This window comes from Mytilus trossulus, chromosome 4 (genome assembly GCF_036588685.1).
Source record: "Mytilus trossulus isolate FHL-02 chromosome 4, PNRI_Mtr1.1.1.hap1, whole genome shotgun sequence".
Taxonomy (NCBI): Eukaryota; Metazoa; Mollusca; class Bivalvia; order Mytilida; family Mytilidae; genus Mytilus; species Mytilus trossulus.
Window position 1 is genome coordinate 49,246,918 of NC_086376.1, and position 21,466 is coordinate 49,268,383.

A 21,466-nucleotide genomic window follows, 5' to 3' on the forward strand; every position below is an offset into this window, starting at 1 on the left:
CAAAAGTCTTATTTGGCTTTATAATTAGAAAGATCCTATCATAAGGAACATGTTTACTAAATTTCAAGTTGATTGGACTTCAGCTTCATCAAAAACAACCTTGATCAAAAACTTTAACCTCAAGCGGGACGAACAGACAGACAGAGGGACGAACAGACCAGAAAACATAATGCCCCTCTACTCTTGTAGGTGGGGCAAAAAAATATATATTTCAACTTTAATTATTTACTATAAATTTTGGTGATTGTATTCCTTAATATTTTTTTAAAGGTTTAAGGATGAAAGCTACTGAAAAATCAGATATTATTGCATACATTTATTATTGCGATTTTGTAATTTTAGACTAAAATGCGATTTTAATTTTTGCAATATTAAGGAAAATCCTGTTAAATTCATATATTTTTTTTTAATGTGAGTCTAAATTATTATAACCCTGTTGCAATTTTCACAATGATAAAAGCATTGCAATCATACCTGTCAACCTCTGAAAATGAAAAGTCAGGTCATGACCTGCATTGAGAAAAAAAATCTCAGGTCATAACGCGTACGACATTTTGCGGGCTCAATTGAAGAACAAAAATATGTTTACATATAATTTATATAGTCAATATGTATATGAAACAGTTAGAACATGTATACAAGTTTATTTCAGACTATTGTTATATTCCATAGTAGCAGACTTGGCATTCTTTAAAAGAACTGCACTTGGTTTCAGTTCATAGCAATGCAAATGTGTATTCATTTTACAAGAAAGAAGAGCACACAGTGTATCCTTATTAAGATCAGCCCTAAACTCTGTAGCTATTTTCTTTACTAAAGAAAATGCCCTCTCACTGTCTGCATTGCTGTTTGGCAAAACCAGTAATGTTTTAGCAAGTTTTGACAAAACAAAAAATCTTGGCTTGTTAAGAAAAATGTCATGCAACTTGGACATTTCTCCCCAAAATGTACCAATGTCAGTTTCAGGGGAAGTGCAAAGTGGAAGTTCATCTAATGGGGTCAACTGATAGTCACTGAACTCATCTTGTAGCTTGTTGAAAATATCGTTACGTAGCTCAGGTAAACAGTCCTACATTTTGACTTTTGGTTACATTGAAAAAGACCGATAAAACCGAAGGTCGTATTACTTCTAAATACCGGAAACAATTCCGGTCAGAAATCCCGGTGAAACGGGTAATGTTAGAAATTCCCGGGACCCGCCGGGTAAAGAAAAACTCCCGGGTGAGAGGTGAAAAAAACGGGTGTCACCCGCAAAAAACGGGTGAGTTGACAGGTATGATTGCAATAATTTCTGAATTTACAGTACTTTAATGGTTTATATGTCTTCTAACATGCATGTTACAGAATAAGTGTGACCCATTTTATCAAGCATTCATAGGAATATGAAACTTTCCTTTGAAATATGAATATTAGTTAACTATTAATTTCATTCAATATGACAAAATCTTGTGAATTATTTTTTTTATCTCAATATAAATACTTATCTTAACAAGTGTTGATGTGGTAATTTGATTATCATATAAGTATTACATGTACTATCATAACTTATACCTGTGAGCGAGGTGTTATACTGGCAAATTGTGTATGAAGTTCTAATAGCTGTATTAATTCTGGATTTCTTTTGGCACCATCAGCTATCAGACAAATAAATCTAAAACAGATATCAAACAAGTTGTTAAGATTCAATCATGGACTCGATCAAGCAATATCCTGAACATGACCATTTTACATTTGACTTCTGAAGAAATTTTAACTATGGTATTTTGATAGATAATCAGGAACTGCTAAATTCATATATAAGAAATATATATCCACAATTCTTTTTTTTCAAATAATGGCTACTGTGATGTTAAACTAGAGGCTCTCAAGAGCCTGTATCGCTCACCTGATTCTACTTGGGTTTTTGAAATCATATGAAAAATACAAAATTTGGCTAAAAGTAACAACACAACCTCATAAAGAAAGGAACATTCAGGCTATGTTTGATTTCATTCCATTCAGTGGTTCTCTAAAAGAAGTCATGTGTATGCATTTCCCATAGGGTCCTATGTTAAACTAAGTCCCCCGCTAGCGGCCATCTTGGATGATGGATCAGCTACAAAGTAACAACACTTGGTCAGCAACTCATAAGGAACATTCATGCCATGTTTGGTTTCATTCCATTCAGTGGTTCTCTAAAAGAAGTCATTTGTATGCATTTCCCATAGGGTCCTATGTTAAACTAAGTCCCCAGCTGGCGGCCATCTTGGATGATGGATCAGCTACAAAGTAACAACACTTGGTCAACACCTCATAAGGAACATTCATGCCATGTTTGGTTTCATTCCATTCAGTGGTTCTCTAAAAGAAGTCATTTGTATGCATTTCCAATAGGGTCCTATGTTAAACTAAGTCCCCCGTTGGCGGCCATCTTGGATGATGGATTGGCTACAAAGTAACAACACTTAGTCAGCACCTCATAAGGAACATTCATGCCATGTTTGGTTTCATTCCATTCAGTGGTTCTCTAAAAGAAGTCATTTGTATGCATTTCCCTTAGGGTCCTATGTTAAACTAAGTCTCCCGCTGACGGCCATCTTGGATGATGGATTGGCTACAAAGTAACAACACTTGGTCAGCACCTCATAAGGAAAATTCAAGCAATGTTTGGTTTCATTCCATTCAGTGGTTCTCTAGAAGAAGTTCAAAATGTAAAAAGTTAACGACGACGACGACGGACGCCAAGTGGTGAGAAAAGCTCACTTGGCCCTTCGGGCCAGGTGAGCTAAAAAGTAACAATCAATCCTTAATAATGTAATAATGATATATTAGCTTTGTTTCTTAATAAAAGATAATCCATTTTGTATTGTTTTACTATCTATGATTCTTGTTTTGTGATTCATGATTGAATGTTGCTAAGAATAACGGACTATAACCTTAAATGTAACATAACAAAACTTACCCATCTGGTTTTTGGGGAAATTCTGTTGCTGCTTGTTTATTTCTGAATCCATAATAACGATCTTTGTATCTAAGTACACCAATATCAGGGTTGCTAGGTAACAGTAATCTGTCAAACTTTGCTAAAGCCCAAGCACAGTAATCCTGTAAATGAAAAAACATATTAATGACCTTTGTAAACAAGAAAAATAATGTCAAGGTTCCTACGAAAATTTTTCAGTAAAGCTGCCTCATTATCCAGCTTGAATCTCAAAAATGATAGCCACTCTCTTGTTATTTTTTCAATATCACTGTCTAGTTTGTTCTAAACATGATTAGAAAAGACAACATTTTTAAAGTTTGTGATAAGTTGCATGCACTTGTTCATGTTGGAATGCTGCAAACTTACCTCTAAACTTCTAATTTGCATAAATCAAGTAACTGCTACTGCCTCAATCACCATTTATAACAAAGAAATCCTTTTAGTATATCATGGTTTAAGTAAAATTTCTGTTCCTTTTTAATTTTGTACCTATTTACTTTTTTAATATTCTAATAGCAATACCTTTCAGATGAATATGTGTGTAAAATTAAGAAATAATTCATGGCAGCTGTAGATTTGTTTGCATTTAACCATGGGTTGGGCATTTATATTCGTATTTCACCCCTCACTAACTCTCAGGGTAAAATAAACAAATATGAATGCCCAATCCATGGTTAAATGAAAACAGATCTACAGCTGCCATGAATTTTTTCGATTCAAATAGGACAAATTTGGTAATTTTGTTAGCCATGAAAGCCCTATACATACAATAATATTTTGGACGTTCTGTTTTACCCAATTTTGTTATATGAGTAATATTATATAATTCAATGTTTTTTTTTTTTTAATAGCATTTTTCACTTATATATTTTTTTTCAATGTAGTTTTATTCGTTCTGAGATACAAGAAGCTTTAAACCCTCCAGTATTTTCCTTTCGATTCTTTGTTTACGAAACCATACTTGTTACTTCACCTAGTTTCATAGCCATGCCAAGACAATAACATCATTTCGGGGAATTTTTGTTTTATGAAAATTTTACCATGAAAAATAAATAGAAATGGACTGATTTGTTTATTTTGCTGTAGAATAGAGATACATTATATTGTATCTCAATCTTCTTAGCCTTTGTAAAGATGTCGAAAATTTAGATTATCTGGCAGTACAAATAAGTTGGTCATAAAGCTGAAAAGCCGTTTTTGTGTATTACTGCGTTTTTGCTACAGGTAGATATATTGTGATTAATTATACTGGTTGATGATAATAGGCCGTCATATTAGAATAAATTTTATTTACTCTTCGACCATATCAATACAACAAGAAAAAAAACTATGAGCTTATGACATTTAAAGATCTAAGAAGATACTATTCTTGTTTATATATTTTTATTTTAATAAATCAATTATAATAATGTGAAATAACTTACCCTATATTGCATTGGTAATTTGTTAAAAATGCTTTGTTGTATCTGGAAACAACCAATCCAAATCTTTAAAATCACTGGGATTAATTTTCTCTCCCTTTGACTGAAAAAGATAGATTATCTCCCCTGTCACAATATATTCATGCTGTTGATGTGCTGCAAAATATTGTTTTGTATTCTTCTAAAAAGATATTTGGTTAGACATATTGACTGATATTTCCCCCCATTTACTTGGAAAAATAAAATTAGAAAAAAAATCTTAATTCTTTCAACTGAGCTTTGAAATGTAAAATTGTAAAAATTAAATGTGTTTATTTTGCAGTGTAATGGCCTACATTATAACAGAGACATATAAGTATAGATTATTACATGGCATTTTTCATATCAAACCCTTTATCGGCCCAAGGTTGTGATATCAGCCCAAGAGCCACAGGCTCGAGGGCTGATATCATGAACGAGGGCCGATAAAGGGTCTGATATGAAAAATGACATGTAATTATCTTTTTATCATATACTTCAGCAGAAGATATACAGACAAGAACTATTAAAATTTAATTTTGTTTGTCTTTGCACTTTCAGACAATATTTACAGACAACCAAAACAAATTCTTTACTTTTTTTTTTAATTGTTTTATTAATATAGTAAGCATTTAATTTGTTTTGACACAATAACTATCATGTTCTTGAATAATATTGCCACCTCAATTATGTCTTTCAAAACATGTTAAACTTAATTAATTTTTGCTCCTCAACTATTTTGGGAAAAGTCTTATCACTTGCCATTTTCCGCGTTCTGTTGTCGTTTTCAATCAAATTTCCGGAAATGCACGAAGTTGCATGTGATAAACGTCACGGAAATTAACGGAAAGGCATGTGATAACATTCCAGAAGCAGTCAATAAAGGTACCTTTATCAGCCCGCTATGGAAATTCTTAAGAATCTGGTCAATAAAGCTAGTAATCCTTTCATAGCCTTGTGATATTTTCAAATGTTAATGAACTGTAAAATTTTAGTAATATTTTATACAAGTATATAGAGAATAATACATGGCAAAATCCGTATCATATGTCGTATCATCCCGAGACATCAATATCAGCCAGAGGGCCTTTAGGCCCGAGGGATGATATTGGTCGAGGGTGATACGGCATGTGATACGGATTTTGCCATGTATTATACGCTTTATCATATATTTCAACAGAAGAGTATAATATTATATGAACTGTTTTCTGATCCATAGCACTGGGTTACCTTCAGTTCTGCTTTTTTCTTGTTTCAAAGCCTTAAAAAAACTGCTCAATTATTTATACGAAGCACCTGGGTTACCTTACAATCTGTTGTTTTAAATATTTTGTTTGTTATTGTATTTATTTGAGTGTTTTGTATATTTTATAGTTGCATTTAGTGTGCCAAAAAATATGTTGTAAAAACGTAATGTTCGTGACGTCACATAGAATATGAAAACTTAACGTTCGTGACGTTACATACCAAACAATGACGTCATTCAAAAAATTAACCTATTTTTTGGAAATTTTTTCTAAGCAAAAAAAAAACTAAAAAACTGACTTGATGTATAAAAAAAAAAAAAACGGGTTTAGCCATGCAATACGGGGTATGCGATACAGGGTAGGTGATACAGACTGGAAAAAAAGAACCTTTATTAGATATACAAAATAGCTGTATTTTGTACTAAATATATGATAAATGATAATACGTATTATATGTCTCTGATTATAATAAGTGGTTTATACAATCATACTTTTCTATATAAGTGACTTGAAAAAACGACTTACCAAAGACAAATTACGACAACCCAAATGTTAAATCGATATGACTGTATAAGCACATATGTTCTCTAAATGACAATCAGTAAAAGCTATTGTCTATAGTAGTTCCGATCCCTTCTTAACCTCGCATATATCTAAGACGACAAAACAACAAACATCATAATATAGCATAGTGGTATATATATTTATTATCTAGACTACTAAAAAACAAGCTATACTACTTCCATTATATAATTGCTAAAAACTACATGACAGCATATAAAAAATGTAACAATATAATCAATAAATGTATCTATGTTTTGGCTTTCTTGGGGGCTACTCACTATATAAAAATCTACCCAATCTAAACAATAATTTGAAACATTATTCTAAAAATAACCTACTAACTATAGGATGCGGTGGATACCTGCATCATTGTTTGGGCTGCGGTGGATACCAGCAGTGGGTTTTTTCGACTGCGGTGGATACCAGCAGCGTGGTTTCGGCTGCGGTGGATACCAGCAGCGGGGTATCGGCTGCGGTGGATCCGATACCAGCAGCACAATATGCAAAATAATCCCATGCTTACTTATAAAATAATAATTGGAACTGATAATTAAGAATATTTACTATACTGATGTATAATTGACTTGGGGGTAAAAAATAATTTCCCCGAAATTAACATGACAAAAAGTAAGTAGCCTCAATATTTAATTCAAATATATATATATGATTACACTAAAACATGGAATCAAAAATGTCTCCATGTTTTTTACTACTCAAATGACACATAATGTTACAAAAAAAAAAACAAAAAAAAAAACATGTTAGTAAAACTACAAAAAAAAAGAAACAATAATAATCTGTACTTTACATTTCACGCTTTAATTTACCACAAATGCATTAGTTATGAAAACACATATCATGCTGAGCTCTTTTCAATACTTTGTGTGCAACGTATGTAGCAGTCTGATGACCACCTGCCCAATGTTTGAATAATATGATCCTCGACACCACATGCTGCTGCGGATGTAGCTGCTCCTATACGAAAGGAGTGACCACTTAACTTTACTGTATTATAGCCAAGTGTGTCCAATAGTTGTCTCAATGAAGAAATAAATAATTCCCTGCTTAATGGTGATGATTGAAATTCATCCTCGACAAAAAGTGGAAATTTTGGTAAAGCGCCATTGTTATATCTTAAAGACAGATACTTATTCATTGTATCCACTGGTTTAAATGTGTCATTTTCATAAATAGTAATAATCACCCCTTGACGAAAGGGGTCACGCTTAGATGATCGCAGGCGAAAAATGATGAACTGTTTCGTTGGATCCACAGTGATATCTTGCAAAAGTACTGTACATGAATTATCATTATAAGACCGATAGGTAAATTCTCCACACCTAAGAAAACCGAAAAAATGCCATTTTAAAAGCACACTGAAACATGAGGTCTAGCACTGGTGAAAATATTTCTTTCGATAATAAAGCACAAAGCTTATTCAAAATTGATGATGTAATTGGCAATCTTTCTTGGACAACATTGTTCTGAGATTTTTTAATACCCCGAAGAATAACTGGTAATCTGAAAGTATTCGCCATAGGATCATATCCTAAAAATCTTATATAATAATGACGTACTCCGGCAAGATAGAGTTTAATAGTCTGGTGTTTAAGATTAAGTGTTTTTTGACACTAAGTTACGAAATAGACTAGAAGGTCTTCGGAGCACGGTTGACCATTCATGACCAAGAAAGTTCTGAAACATTTAAACGCGGATTTATATGTCAATATAGTGCTTTCGCTCAAAGACGCATCCCATAATTCGTCTAACTTTAAATTCAAACCATCATCAGCTCTGAGGGATGCAGACAAGGAGTTGGTATCACGTTTGCATGTGGTGCCAAGGCTCTGAACTTCATCATCTGGTAACGAGAAAGAGAATCAGCTATACAGTTTGTTATACCAGGAATGTGTTTGGCATGCACTACAAAATTATTAATTGCTGAATGATAAGTGAGCTTTCTCATTAACTTCATCAAGCTTGAAATCTTAGATCTACCCTTTTTTATAATATCAACAGTAGCTAAATTGTCACAATTGAATAATATACGTTTTCTTTTCCATCTATCTCCCCACAGTACACATGCCATTACAATCGGATACAATTCAAAAAACCCCATAGATGTTTGCTCACAAGACAATAGTTCATAAGGAAAGTCACCTTGAAACCATTCATTTTGATAAAAACCTCAAAATGAGGAAGGTGTAGCATCAGTAAACAAGTGAATGTCCGCAGCATTCATTATATTATCATTTAAAAAGAAGGAAACACCATTCCAATCTTTTAAAAATTTTGACCACATAATAAGATCTGGTTTACAGCTTTTTAAGTGTACATGGTGATGCAACTTTTTGACAGTAGTAGATAGTTTAATTAAGTGTGAAACAAATGATCTACCTGGCACTATAACTCTGCACGCAAAATTTAAATGCCCTAGTAAACTTAATAACTCTCTTTTTGTGCAAGAATTGCGCTTACTAAAATATTCTATAATTTCTTGAATTTGTAAAACCTTTTCTGAAGGGAGATAAGCCTCCATATTAATAGTATCTAAAAATATCCCTAGATATTCTAACTTATGACATGGTCCTTCAGTTTTCTTAAATGAAAGTGGCACACCTAATGACTTAAAAATACCTAAAAAAGTATTCATAGTTTGTTGGGCATTGTCTTTTTCTGGTACAATAACTAGAAAAATCATCTAACAAGTGTAAAATGTGCTCTATATTGTAATTGTTCTGAGCAATCCAATAAATTGCTTGTGAAAGAGTGTCAAAGATTTTTGGGCTAGACCTGCACCCAAACACCAATTTATTAAAAAAGTAATATCTGTCATCCCATTTGATTCCATGAAACAGCCATAACATAGGCGACAGGGGCATAACCTTGAAGGCGTCGACTATATCGGTTTTTAAAAGCCAAGACTTAAAACCTAGGCCTCTGATAGTTCTGATAGCATCATCAATTGATACATATTGCAAAGAAAATATTTTTATCGATAAGTTCGTTTAAACTAGGATTTTTTGGATCCTCATGAGGAGCTGACAAGTCTACGATCAAACGCTTCTTTTTATTGTATTTACCTTCTGCCACACCGATAGGATTAATGCGGTAATGTTTAAATGGAATAAAATCAAAGGGTCCTTCTAAAAAAACCTTTTCTACCTCCGTCTCTATTAATTTTAAAACATGTGCTGGTTGAGATAACGCTGATCTTAAGTTTTTCAATTTTTGCACTCAATAGACTTAGATGGTAATGTTGTAATACCTGTGGAAAAACCTCGACTTAACCCAGAAACTAGGTAATTCTTAAATTCCTTATTTGGATGATTTTCAAATTCATGAACTAAATTATTAATCACAATTGGTGTTGTTACTCCTAAACTTAGGGAAACTTGATCGTTTACATTCTTCTCTGCATATTGGACCCGATTTTGTTGGATCCTAGTGCCTCGTTTTTTGAACTCGTACAGACTGTTTTAGGGTGCTCTCCATAACAACTTAGACAAATATGTAAATTTCTACAATGAGATCTAAAACAACCTGTTTTCCCGTTGAAATTATTACAGATTTCCTTTCCTCCATGGTAAGAACGCTCCCTGCCGTGTATGTCTTGATCTGACCTGTTTGACCCTGTCGTATTCCTATTGTTGTTGTTTGACTGATCACAATAACTACTTGAGTGAAAAGTGCCACTGCAAATGCTACATGTGTTAGGTTTAATGTTCGCAAAAATATTGCAAAATAAAGTGTTATTTCTGATAGACCAGTCAACAGGAATATTGTTATGCCTTAAATGAGCTTGCCACATCAGCAGAAAACCGTTTATGGTACTGGTAAAATCCCTTACCCGGATACCTGGTGGCCATATCTACCAAATCACGTTCATAAAGATCCAGCTCACTTCTACGGTGAGGAAATGTTGTACACATTATGTTCTTATAAATTCCAAAAGCCTGAATAAATTTGCCCAGAGACAATGATCTTGAACTCCTAGGGTCAGATTTATTGTTTTTGTCTTCACAAGCTTATCTCGTGTGTTCCTGAACCAGAATAGTATATTGTTGTAGGGATTGTACAGTCGATGATAATTTTGAAACAATTCCAATCAAAACACAATTGTCGTTACTGGGCGTGTTTTCATTATTGTTTATATTTGGTGCATCATGGGATCCGGATCCCCATCTACACGTGTGTTTTGTTGTGGCAATGCATGATGGTATACCGCACTACCATTTAAGGGTTCTTCCCCACGTGTGTTTTCGCCTCGTACTTCCTCCCCACGTGCATTTGCTGTGTTTGATGTGATACTATTGGAATTTTCGTATCGTTTTAAAAGACGTACCAATGTAAAACGTTTTGCATTTAATGGAAAAGCGATATTCTTTCTTTCTAACTCTGCTTTTAGACTAGTGATTGTCCAATTTTCAAGTAATGTAGGATTATATATAACTGTATTATTGTTTTTCTTTTTCCTAATCGGACCCATTGCTTCCGTGCATGGGTATAAATGTAATGTCAAATGCAATATAAGTGTATAAATAAATAAACAGACCTCAGTTCTATGAATAATAAAAACTCCAAATCAAAATATAAAATAGCACATATCGTATGAATGAAGACTCTCGCCGTACAAACACGTGGATTGTTCAAAGTTTATGCTCCTTTTCCTGATATATTTAATTCACATCATACCGGATAACTTATTTGAGTTCAAATAAAGTCTGAATAAGCCAACACTTATAGTTATGCACATCAGTTTAAATACTGTAACAACTACTTTGTACTGAAACTTTTTGAATTTAAAAAAAAAAAAATGCTACAATGAACTAGCAGCTTAAAACGAGCTATTTATACTTTACTTATATCTCCTATCTGATTGGCTAACCAATCTTCTAAAATATCTCAGTTCTCTTAGGAATTTCTAAAAATATCTCTCTCTGTTATCTCAATTTGTATTCTATAAATATCCAACCTGACGTAGGCAGGAATTATTTATTGTATAAACTAAAATTTAAATCTTAAATTACCAGAATAATTATTTTGAAGGAGGAAATAAATTTCATAAAATATAATTTCATACTTTTTGAATTCTTTGTTCATCTGATTCAATGATGGCTCCATCTAAGAAGGGAGTCAGGATCTCATCTGTTAACAGTTCTCTGTGACCCTATAAATAAGAAACATTTATATTATATTTTTCTAATGTATATTATCCATTATCAATTTAACAAAGTAACAAAAAACTTGGCATACAACTAAGGTTCATTAAATGTAAACTGAATGTTTAAAAAATATATTTATTCATTATCTATTATTTTATTTTCAAATGTAACTAAATAAATTATTTCTTAAATTTTTTAAATACATACTTACTTATTGCAGAGAACTAAATAATTGAACTTCTTGACATCTTACAAAGAAACAAGTATCTTAGTAAGAACATATAATGACTTTCAAGGGAATATATATTTAAAATAAAAGACTTTTTGTTTTTGCAATAACAGAGAAAATAACAAACAAACTTCTTTTTCGCGTCAAATCATGGCAAATCACACATGACGTCACAATTTTGTCACAGTGCAGTAAACATGGAGTTCTCTTGCTCAAAGTATTGAAAAGGAATTCTTGCGTGCATGTGTTTCATTAATATTCTGCTTTAGACATGACACTAACAATGGCAAATATAATGGAAGCATACTGATAAGTCAAATTTCTTCATTTTTCACAAAGCATCAGCATAGACTAGTGATGAAAGGGGATAGGACCTTTATCCGGACTTCAGGATTTTGTGTTATTAAGCTCAGGATATGAGGTTTGATACTTTCGGGATACAGAAACTATTTTTTTTTGGGTTTCAGGATTCGGGATCTCATGCTTTTTAACCCTGGATTTCAGGATCAGGACCACTCCTACCCTCCCTAAGTGATAGTCAGTAATAAGAATGGTACGATATGAATCAGCAGATTTTTCATCAATCATCATTTTGAGTTCAACAACAAGTTATAATTATATTTTACTTAGTTTAGTGGATAAAATTACATTTATTTTGTCATTATTGTCTAGTGTTCATCATGAAAACCATTACATTGATTTCAAATAATTTTAAGAAAGCACTCAGTTAGGAGACATTTATACAGGAGGCAATGAAAGCTGACTATAAAATTATCTGACGACAAACTCATTTCCTGTCGGCTTCATAATTATTTCAAACATTTTAAAAGACATCAATAAAAAAAAAATTCTATTCACATTTTCTGTTCACATTTTCACAAAAATTTGTTTAAAAAGGCTTAACTGACTTTGTGAAAGTTTCAAACAATGTCAAGTGTTTCATTCGCCAAAAATCTCGTGTGTTTCTGCGAGAAAAAAAATCAAGCGCAATTTTGTGAATGAAAGGGGAAAGTAGATTCTTACGAGTTGCATTCGCGCACGTCATTTGCATACTAACCCAATAATTTTTATATCACAGCCAGTCCACTGATACTGACATTATCAGCGAATACACATCAAAGGAAAAATCTGCAAATTACCAATAATTCTGTGTAACTAACTCAATGTATACCTACCCTTGTAAATGGTTCCAGACTAGCAAATATATTGCTCAGAACACTGAGTTAAACCATCACATTTTGAAAACCACTCCACAACTGCGACAGATGAATGAACTGAGGCTGTAACATAAAACAAGATAAAATAAATGTCATCAATGGTCAGCTAAGTGGGAGTTTTGCATTGAGGTATTTGATGCTGCTGTCAAATTTTAAATATTTCAAAAGAAGGTACATGTATAGCATGTATGGTCAGGCAAAAAAAAACAAATTAAAACAATTGAATAATTCATGTATATTAATTTGAAGGAGCTAGACATAATTTCCACTGAGCAATCCAGTTATTAATTATAGAATAACTAATCGAAGAATTCAAATAGAGAAAAATATTCAACGAGTGACCGAACAACACATTAATTCACGAATGCATGTAGCGCATGAGTTAATTATCAGTGTTGTTTGGTCACAAGTTGAATATTTTTCGATATTTGAATTCTTTGATTAGTTATTCTTTTTATTACATTGGCAAATGTCTTTCTTTTACGAAATTTATGTAGAAAAAGTAAGGAACTATATTTTTTTCCTACGTATTCACAATTTGTTTCGTTCCCATGTCTTGACAACGCCTATTGTTGTTTGATGTCAGACAGTGAAATAACCACTGTGCTGTCTCTGTACTGTGAATTGCTTGAACATTTGGAGTTGTCTCCCATAATAAGTCCCATTTACTTACTTTCGTTTTTGTTTACAACATGGACACTGCATGGAAATTTGTTGCTATATGTCAGAACAGTGTAAGTAATACACGCCATCATACATTTATTTGATCTTCTTTTATATGGACAGCATTGGTCATATGCATAATCGTTATAAATTATGCTTCCTATGGATCAGGCTACCGAAATGCTTTCGTTCTGCAGCCGAACTACTTTGAACCTAAAAAAACTTACCAGACTATTACTGGAGCATACTTACCTTATAAACAGTTGTACACATGGATTTGTTATACTTACCTGAACTATTACTGGAGCATACTTACCTTATAAACAGTCGTACACATGGATTTGTTATACTTACCTGCAGCCGGTTGTACGAAAGTGTCATTAGCTTAATGAGTCATTGAGGCTTAATGATGCATTAAGTTGTTAATGTAACATTAGTTAATGAGTCCATTAAAATGTGTTGTACGAAGTACACTTTTGTTGCTCATTAACTAATTAACATTTAATGAAGGGTGCGTCATTAAACTATCATTAAATATTGGTTTTCCCCTAAATATTTCCCACAATTCCCTAAGTTGTAAACATCCGTCGTCTGCTATAATTAACAATGCCCAAACTATAGAGACATGGAGAAAAAGACGCAGAGAAATCGTTCAAAAAACTTCGAACCGTCTGAAATAACACTGATCACGGAACTGGTGCAACAGAACATATCCATTATCAGTGATAAATTTAATTCAAGTCAGGGCACCAGTTCCGTGACCAGTGAAAAAAAAAAGTTGATCTGGGAGCACATAACTGAAAGGGTCAACTCTTTAGGTGTGTGCCCCAGATCCACAAAAGAAATTAAAAATAAGTTGTCAAATTTGCATCAAGAGGCCAAAAAAGCCTACTCAGAGAAGGCCCGTGACCACCAGAGAACTGGCGGTGGTCCACCTCCAAAACCTTTGACAGAGGCACAGGAAAGGATTGTTGACATATACAAAGATTGCCCCAGTTTTACGGGATTGCAGGGGGTGTAGTCACCAATTGAAGATTCTAGTCTCACAACAACAGGTACAGTATGTTTTTTTTTGCTTACATTTAATCTCAAATGTACTTTATGTCTTCAATATAGATATTAGATGGGGTAGAAAGGGTCCTGATCCCATGCTTAACAAATGAAATCGAGAGGTCCTGAATTTAAAAAAATCTAAATCCCGACATCCCGAAAGCATCAATCCTGATATCCCGATAAAGGTCATGCCCCTCCCCCTAAAAAAACGACAATTTCATATGAAATGTTTTTAATTGTTTTTTTTTTCCCTTTTGAGATTTAAACTAATATAGTGTACTACTTCCATATTTGGATTATTATTCTTCAGACATACATCATTCATAATTTAAAAACCTGATATTGGGCCTTCTATAAAATTCTTATAATTTGATTCATATTAAGGTTAAGAAGCATTAATATATGTAGATGTACTATAGTATTCAATCATCACATGATGACATATTGTTTCACCATAATATAAGATCATATAAGTTCTGGAATTTACAACTCAAAGCTGTATAACTGACAAGTGCAAGTGTAAGACTGATTAAGTGAGAGATTTCACCTGCAAGAAAGTCTATCCCTGTTCCTTTTTCATTTTAGCAGAGTCAATGACACTATAAACCTGGTACTCTTTGATACATTAATGTAAATCTACCTACAGGTTTCTGCCTTACCTATATACTATTATTTCTGCTGTGTTCTTCATACAACATGTTTATGATTCATCATTGCAATGTATATACATGTACTCTTTATTGAATACTAATGATACAAACATTTAGACAAAACAGTCAAACAAATAAAAACACAATTACCATATGATATATTTTTTTCTCATCATTACATGATATCTCTGTTCATATATTATGTAACTTCAGTGTATGTGAATATTAAATTTTAAGCCAACTATCATGGTTATGTAAGCTATATCATTTAAGATATTTATGTAAAATGTTACCTTCTTACTTTTTTTATTGGTTTTAAGTTTTGAGTGAAAATTAATTATCCCCGGCTTAGTATATATCTAGGATTTTAATTGGTTAACGCACGTCGTTACAAAACCTATAGCCCCTTGGTGTTGCTAACCCATATCCACCGATGTTGTTAACCATTATCCTGGTGAACTTCACACAAGTTTTCTTTAGTTCCATGATAGCTCCTAGCTTCCAAAATAGTTTCAACAAGAACTTGATAGAGGTACAACTCAATAAAATATTATTATTTTAACATGTGGTCCGAGAACACAATTAATTCGTAGTGCATTTCTTTTAGAACATAAATGAAAATTAAAAATATTCCACCTGCACTTTCTCAATGAAATTTTTACAGTGTGTTGTACTACTTTTGGGACAAATTATATCAAAATTATAGAAAACTTCATCGCCTCGAACTCAAAATATGGACAATTTTGTGTTTAGGGTGTCTTGAAATCTTTTGACAGCTTCCGAAGTGCTAATTTTTAACCTTTTTCAGCTGGACCAAATCACTACTTTCCTGTAAAATTCTGGACCCTAATTTTTTTACAGTGTAATTTCACCCCCTACTTACAATTTGAGGCATTAAACATGGAGAAATAAATTTGGAAGGGGTATAAAAATTATTGGCAAGTAACCCACTGTTAACACTAGGGACTATATTCGTGAACAACGAAAATCAAGGGACGACAATTGTGGTCTCGGACCATGTAACTTGTCTGTTTTGTAGGCACCTGCATCCTATTACTGTATTCATATTTCATTGGGGATCACACTTTCGATTAACTTACTGGTAACTGTTATATTTTATCTGTCTTTTTCGAAATAAAATAAGAATAGTGAAGCACAATTTAAAAAAAGAAGCAACACAGGTTATTCATTGTGCACCATATTTTTGATGTTATTTCAACATAGATTTTTTTAACAGTCATTCCTTAAATACATGGTGACTTGGGGGGAGAGTTGTCTCCTTAGCTATTATACCACATCTTCTTATAAAATATATATATCAATAGACTATTTATAACTTCAAATCATTGATTTATTGTGATAAGCTTGAAAAGTTTTTTTATGTCTTTAAGGTCATGATGCAGTTGAAATTGTTGGTACGCCACAATCAATGAATTTACTATCAAAGTTTGTTGATCAATTCAAAGAAGGATCTGCTAATTCTGTATCCACAAGCCATCCCAGTCCATCAATAGAGTGTGAAGAGAGAGCACCTGCAGCATCAACAGAAGATGTGCAGATCATTGATGTGCATTTAACATCTGAAAAGTATATATTTACTTGTATTACTTTAAAATAACATCATATATGGAGACATAAGCTGTTCTAGCAAAATATTTTAAGTGAAAGCCTTTATACAAATTTACATAATAATACAAACTAGGATATTTATTTATACAGAAATAAACTATTAGTTAAATACATTGCCAATGAGAAAACTATCCACAAAAGACCAAAATGACACAAACATTAACAACTATAGGTCACCATACAGCCTTCAACATGGAGCAAAGCCCATACCGTATAGTCAGCTATAAATGGCCCTGATAAGACAATGTAAAACAATTCAAACGAGAAAACTAACGGTATTATTTATGTAAAAAAATGACCGAAAAACAAATATGTAACACATGAACAAACGATTACCACTGAATTACATCAGATAGACAAAAAATAAAAGTGGACGTAACCGAGTACTTATACATTCCGACACAATAGACACAAGGAACAGATCTGAGAGTACTCACAGCTAGTTCAAAGCCATTAACAACTTATAAAAAAATCATGCCTCTAAGACTCAACAAATATTTGTTTTTTTCTTCAATTAATTATTTGGGTAAAAACAATCCTGACAAACACTTTGAACAGGGAGAAATTAATAGTAGAGATAAAGGTCTTTTTCTAAAAGCAATAAATAACACTCAGCGACTTATCTTCAACCTCGGAAACAAAATTAAATGTACTGTATGACTGCTCAAATAAAATGCTTTTAATAAACTTTTCTATGCTTTCAGAACCAAGAAGAGGAAAATAAAACCTGAAGATGTGACAAGAATGCAATATGAGGTGCTGGTTGAACAAAAGAAAAAATTAATTCAGCAAACACTATATTATGAACTAATGAATAAGAAGCTTAAAATACATCTAGACATTGAAGATTGATTTAATTATTTGATTATTGTGATTACATATACCGACTTTGGTTTTAAGAAAATATTTGTTTGTTATCTTAACATAATTTTCACACTGGTTAGATGCATAATATTGTTTTAACCATTAGTTTCAGTATATTTTTTTAGCATACATGGCCTGAATATCAATTTAAAAGATGTAGATTTAGTATTCATGACTGCTTATGGGACAGCCCGTCATCCAAGACACAATGAAGTTGAATTAAGGTGGCTCAGGACTTTTCGACTGTGCATAATTTCACGCATGAATTACAAAAGTATTTGTTGTAAATTCAATATGATTTTTTTGAATATTTTGATTGATTAGAAATGTTGAATCATTGTAGCTATGTGACTAATAGAATATTTTCGTTATTATCCGTACATTGTATTTGTTAAAGGGTCAAAATGATGTTTCAATTTCACCATTTTCCCGCCAAAACTTGGGTTTTTAAGGCAAAATATTTGTTTCACTTATCGGTGACCTATTTTTTTTATTGGCTCATTCTTTGAAGCTATATTCTAGCTTTTCATATAATAGTTTTGGAGCAATTATCAGAGAATGTTTTTTTGATATTCTGATAAAAATATGTCAACACCTCTATTTTCCCGATCATTTCATTGAAAAATGGTCCTTTTACATACCTGTTTAAAAGTAAAATTTTGAGCTTAAATGGTTCGTGACCCCCTATTTTTTTCAACCTGATCGATTTTCTGTAAAGAGTAAAATAACCAAAAATACGGCACTTCTGATAGAAACTTCGATTAGGCCCGAGCCACCTTAAGCAATTAAAGGTTGCAGTTTGTTCTGGTCTTATACAGAATATGATCAAACAAGGACCCTTTTCACTTTAATTATATCTAAAAATTTTGGTATTTTTCACTAGGGGTCATTTTATATCATTTATATGTCCAAAAATTCTCATTGCTTAATAACTTGTTTACTTAGTGTGAATTTCATGATTTTGAATGCTAAAATTGTTTATACTGTGAAGCAACTTACCTGCATATATATATTTAATTATTGGCTAAAAAAGGTTCTTGTAATGTAGTTTCTTACACCATGTCCATCTTCGTGGCCATTGTTTTGTCCATTAATCTCCCCAATGTCAACATCTTGGTCCTGGTCCAATTGTGGCTCTCTTAAAAGAATTGCCAAATTGTGCAAGACTGCACAAGCACTCATTTCAATAAAAAATAAAGCAATAGTGAGCTATATACATTGTTTTATTTCAATGTATTGATCCTGAAAAAAAATAAACTACAGGCTGTTCAATTCTGCAAATATAAACTAATATTACGGATTACAAATGTGTCAAGGTTTGTGATTAGATAACAACACAGAGATGTTGGTATATATTCAGGAAAACCAGGGGGTGTCATCATATCACCAGTTACTATGTGAGGTACTAGTAGTCAAAAGCTATACAGAACACTAAGGAATGTCAGAGGCTCACAGAGGGAAAACAATGACATGCATCAATCCATTATACATTTTCATTACAAAATCATCAAATTTACAGGTCCAAGGACACAGTTATTGTCCTTTGGTTTTCGTTGTCTACGAATATAGTCCCTAGTGTAAACAGTGTATAACTTGCATGTTTTATTTGATACACTTTCCCAATTAAGTTCTTGCTATTAAATGCATGAAATATTAAGAAGGGGTGTGTAATTACATGTCAAAAAAATTTTGATGCTGAATCTTTATGTTAAGTAGTGAATTGGTCCAGTTCTAAAAGGTCAAATTGTATCACGTCTGAAGCTGTCAAACTGAATTTTACACCCCCTTAACACAGAATTGTCAATATTTTGAGTTAGAGCTGGTAGAATTTTCTATAATTTTGATATTATTTGTCTCACTGGTAGTACACTACACTGTAAAAATCTCTTTGAGAAAGAGCAGGTGCGATTTTTTTAATTTGAATTTATTGTCTAAAAGAAATGCACTACGAAATAACTGTGTTCTCGGGCCTAAGATTACACTTGGAATACTTAAATTTAATGTTAAAAGTGTTATTATCAATTATTACATACATGTACACGATACAAAAAATTCACAGCAAATCATGAATGTATGCCGAACATATCAGGTTGAGTTTTTCAATATATGTATTCTGCTCAAGGGATATAAACTCAAGCCAGGAATGTCTGAGACCTGAATAACATATAATGTGAAATCAAATAGATGAATTTAAGGTGGAAAATAAGTGACATGCAAATTCAACAGTCAATCATGCTAACTCAGACAAAGCATTAAAAGATGATTTGTGTTATATCTGGAGGATGGTAAAGGCTTATTTTCCTTCAACAACATGAATTTTGACCATAAATGTCTAGTTGTTAAACCTGAGACTTTCATTGCAATTAACTTGAAATAGGGAAAGTGATCTGGCTGCAATGTTGGCTAACTTCTTAAAAGCTTAATTTAAAAGGTCCAAGACCTGGATGCTTCATACATTTGTACTTTGTATTTACATGTAGACCTTTAATGTTACTTAGTTTCTATCATAAGTTAATGCATAAATCAACTATAATTTGGTTTATGGAATGATTGTTTTTTCGTTGTTTCTTGTCAGTACTCTCTATATTTCTTGTGCTTATCCTTACAAGCATGTGCTTGTCCTGCATTTGATTTCAACCGTAAACTTTATTTATTGAAAGTTGGCACAGATATTGTATGTGTACATGTAGGAGATAAAGTCCATGAAATTAATTATAGGCAGTGTCTAATGCTATTTTGCCTGCAATAATTAAAATGTTGGATTGATGTGCTTGGTAGAGAATAAAAAAATAATAATTTAATATCATTTTTTTCAATTCAGATGCAACTTATATGGTTGCTAAAATATGCAACTATTTTGTAATTTTTATTTCATATTTTTCAGTTTTCAGAACCCCCTTTGACCACCCTCTATTTTATAGAAAAATGTTTATGTATTATAATTGTCATCTTTAATAACGAATACAAAATCGTACAGAAATAAAAAAAAAAAAATAGGGAGCATCACTCAATCGTCTGCATAGTCATAGATGTTCCGAGCTCTGAGGGTCCGAGTTGTCTCAAAATGTTTTATGGGTCGAGTCGGCTGGCACAATATTATACTTGACAACGGATAACTTGGAATTAATTACTTTTTTATGAGCCTGGCAGATGTCCCTGGGGATAAAAGTTGACAAGCTTTGTTTTCTTCCTACCTTTAAAGCAATGTAGTGCATCATTGTGTTCAAGCTGTTGTCCGATAGACTATATTTCAATGTTAACGGGCACCTGTTGTTCGGCATTCCATTGTAGATGTGTATTCAACAATCACATATGCGCATGTCTATAAAGAAGCCCTATTGAGGCTTACAAAGGGTAATCTGGCCTCTTGATACATCTTTATCCCAATAATACCATTTATTTAACGGGGTTCAGATATTTGTGATTTCAGAGACATATTAAACAATTGTATTTTATGTCTCTGGTTTCATGAGAAAGAAAATGTAAGAAGGCAGTTTACAATGTATACACTAACATATGGAATAAAAGGGGGCGGCGCTGTTGTCATGTTTGAATAATCTCTTCCGATATCATCAACCAAATTTTTAAAAATATATTAAAAGGGAGCGACACCACTCTCTCCTGCATTCACAAATCAAATGTTAAATGAATATATGTGGTACGATTGCCAATTAGACAAACGTCCACAGGAGCCAAAAATTACACAGAAATTAACAACTACAGGTCACAACAATGAGCACAGCCCATATTGCATAGTCAGCTATAAATGTTGTGATTAACTTGT

The 21,466-nt window shown here is 32.6% G+C and overlaps 1 protein-coding gene and 1 pseudogene across 1 annotated transcript; one reads left to right on the forward strand and one right to left on the reverse strand.

Moving 5' to 3' along the window:
* Positions 1–21,466, reverse strand: part of LOC134716660 (cilia- and flagella-associated protein 206-like) — a 45,688-nt pseudogene that overhangs the window by 9,344 nt on the left and 14,878 nt on the right.
* On the forward strand, positions 16,595–18,019 carry LOC134713987 (uncharacterized). Its single transcript, XM_063575247.1, has 2 exons — positions 16,595–16,776; positions 17,523–18,019. Exons 1-2 carry the CDS (start codon positions 16,619–16,621, stop codon positions 17,668–17,670), a joined length of 306 nt encoding a protein of 101 aa, XP_063431317.1. The 5' UTR covers positions 16,595–16,618; the 3' UTR covers positions 17,671–18,019.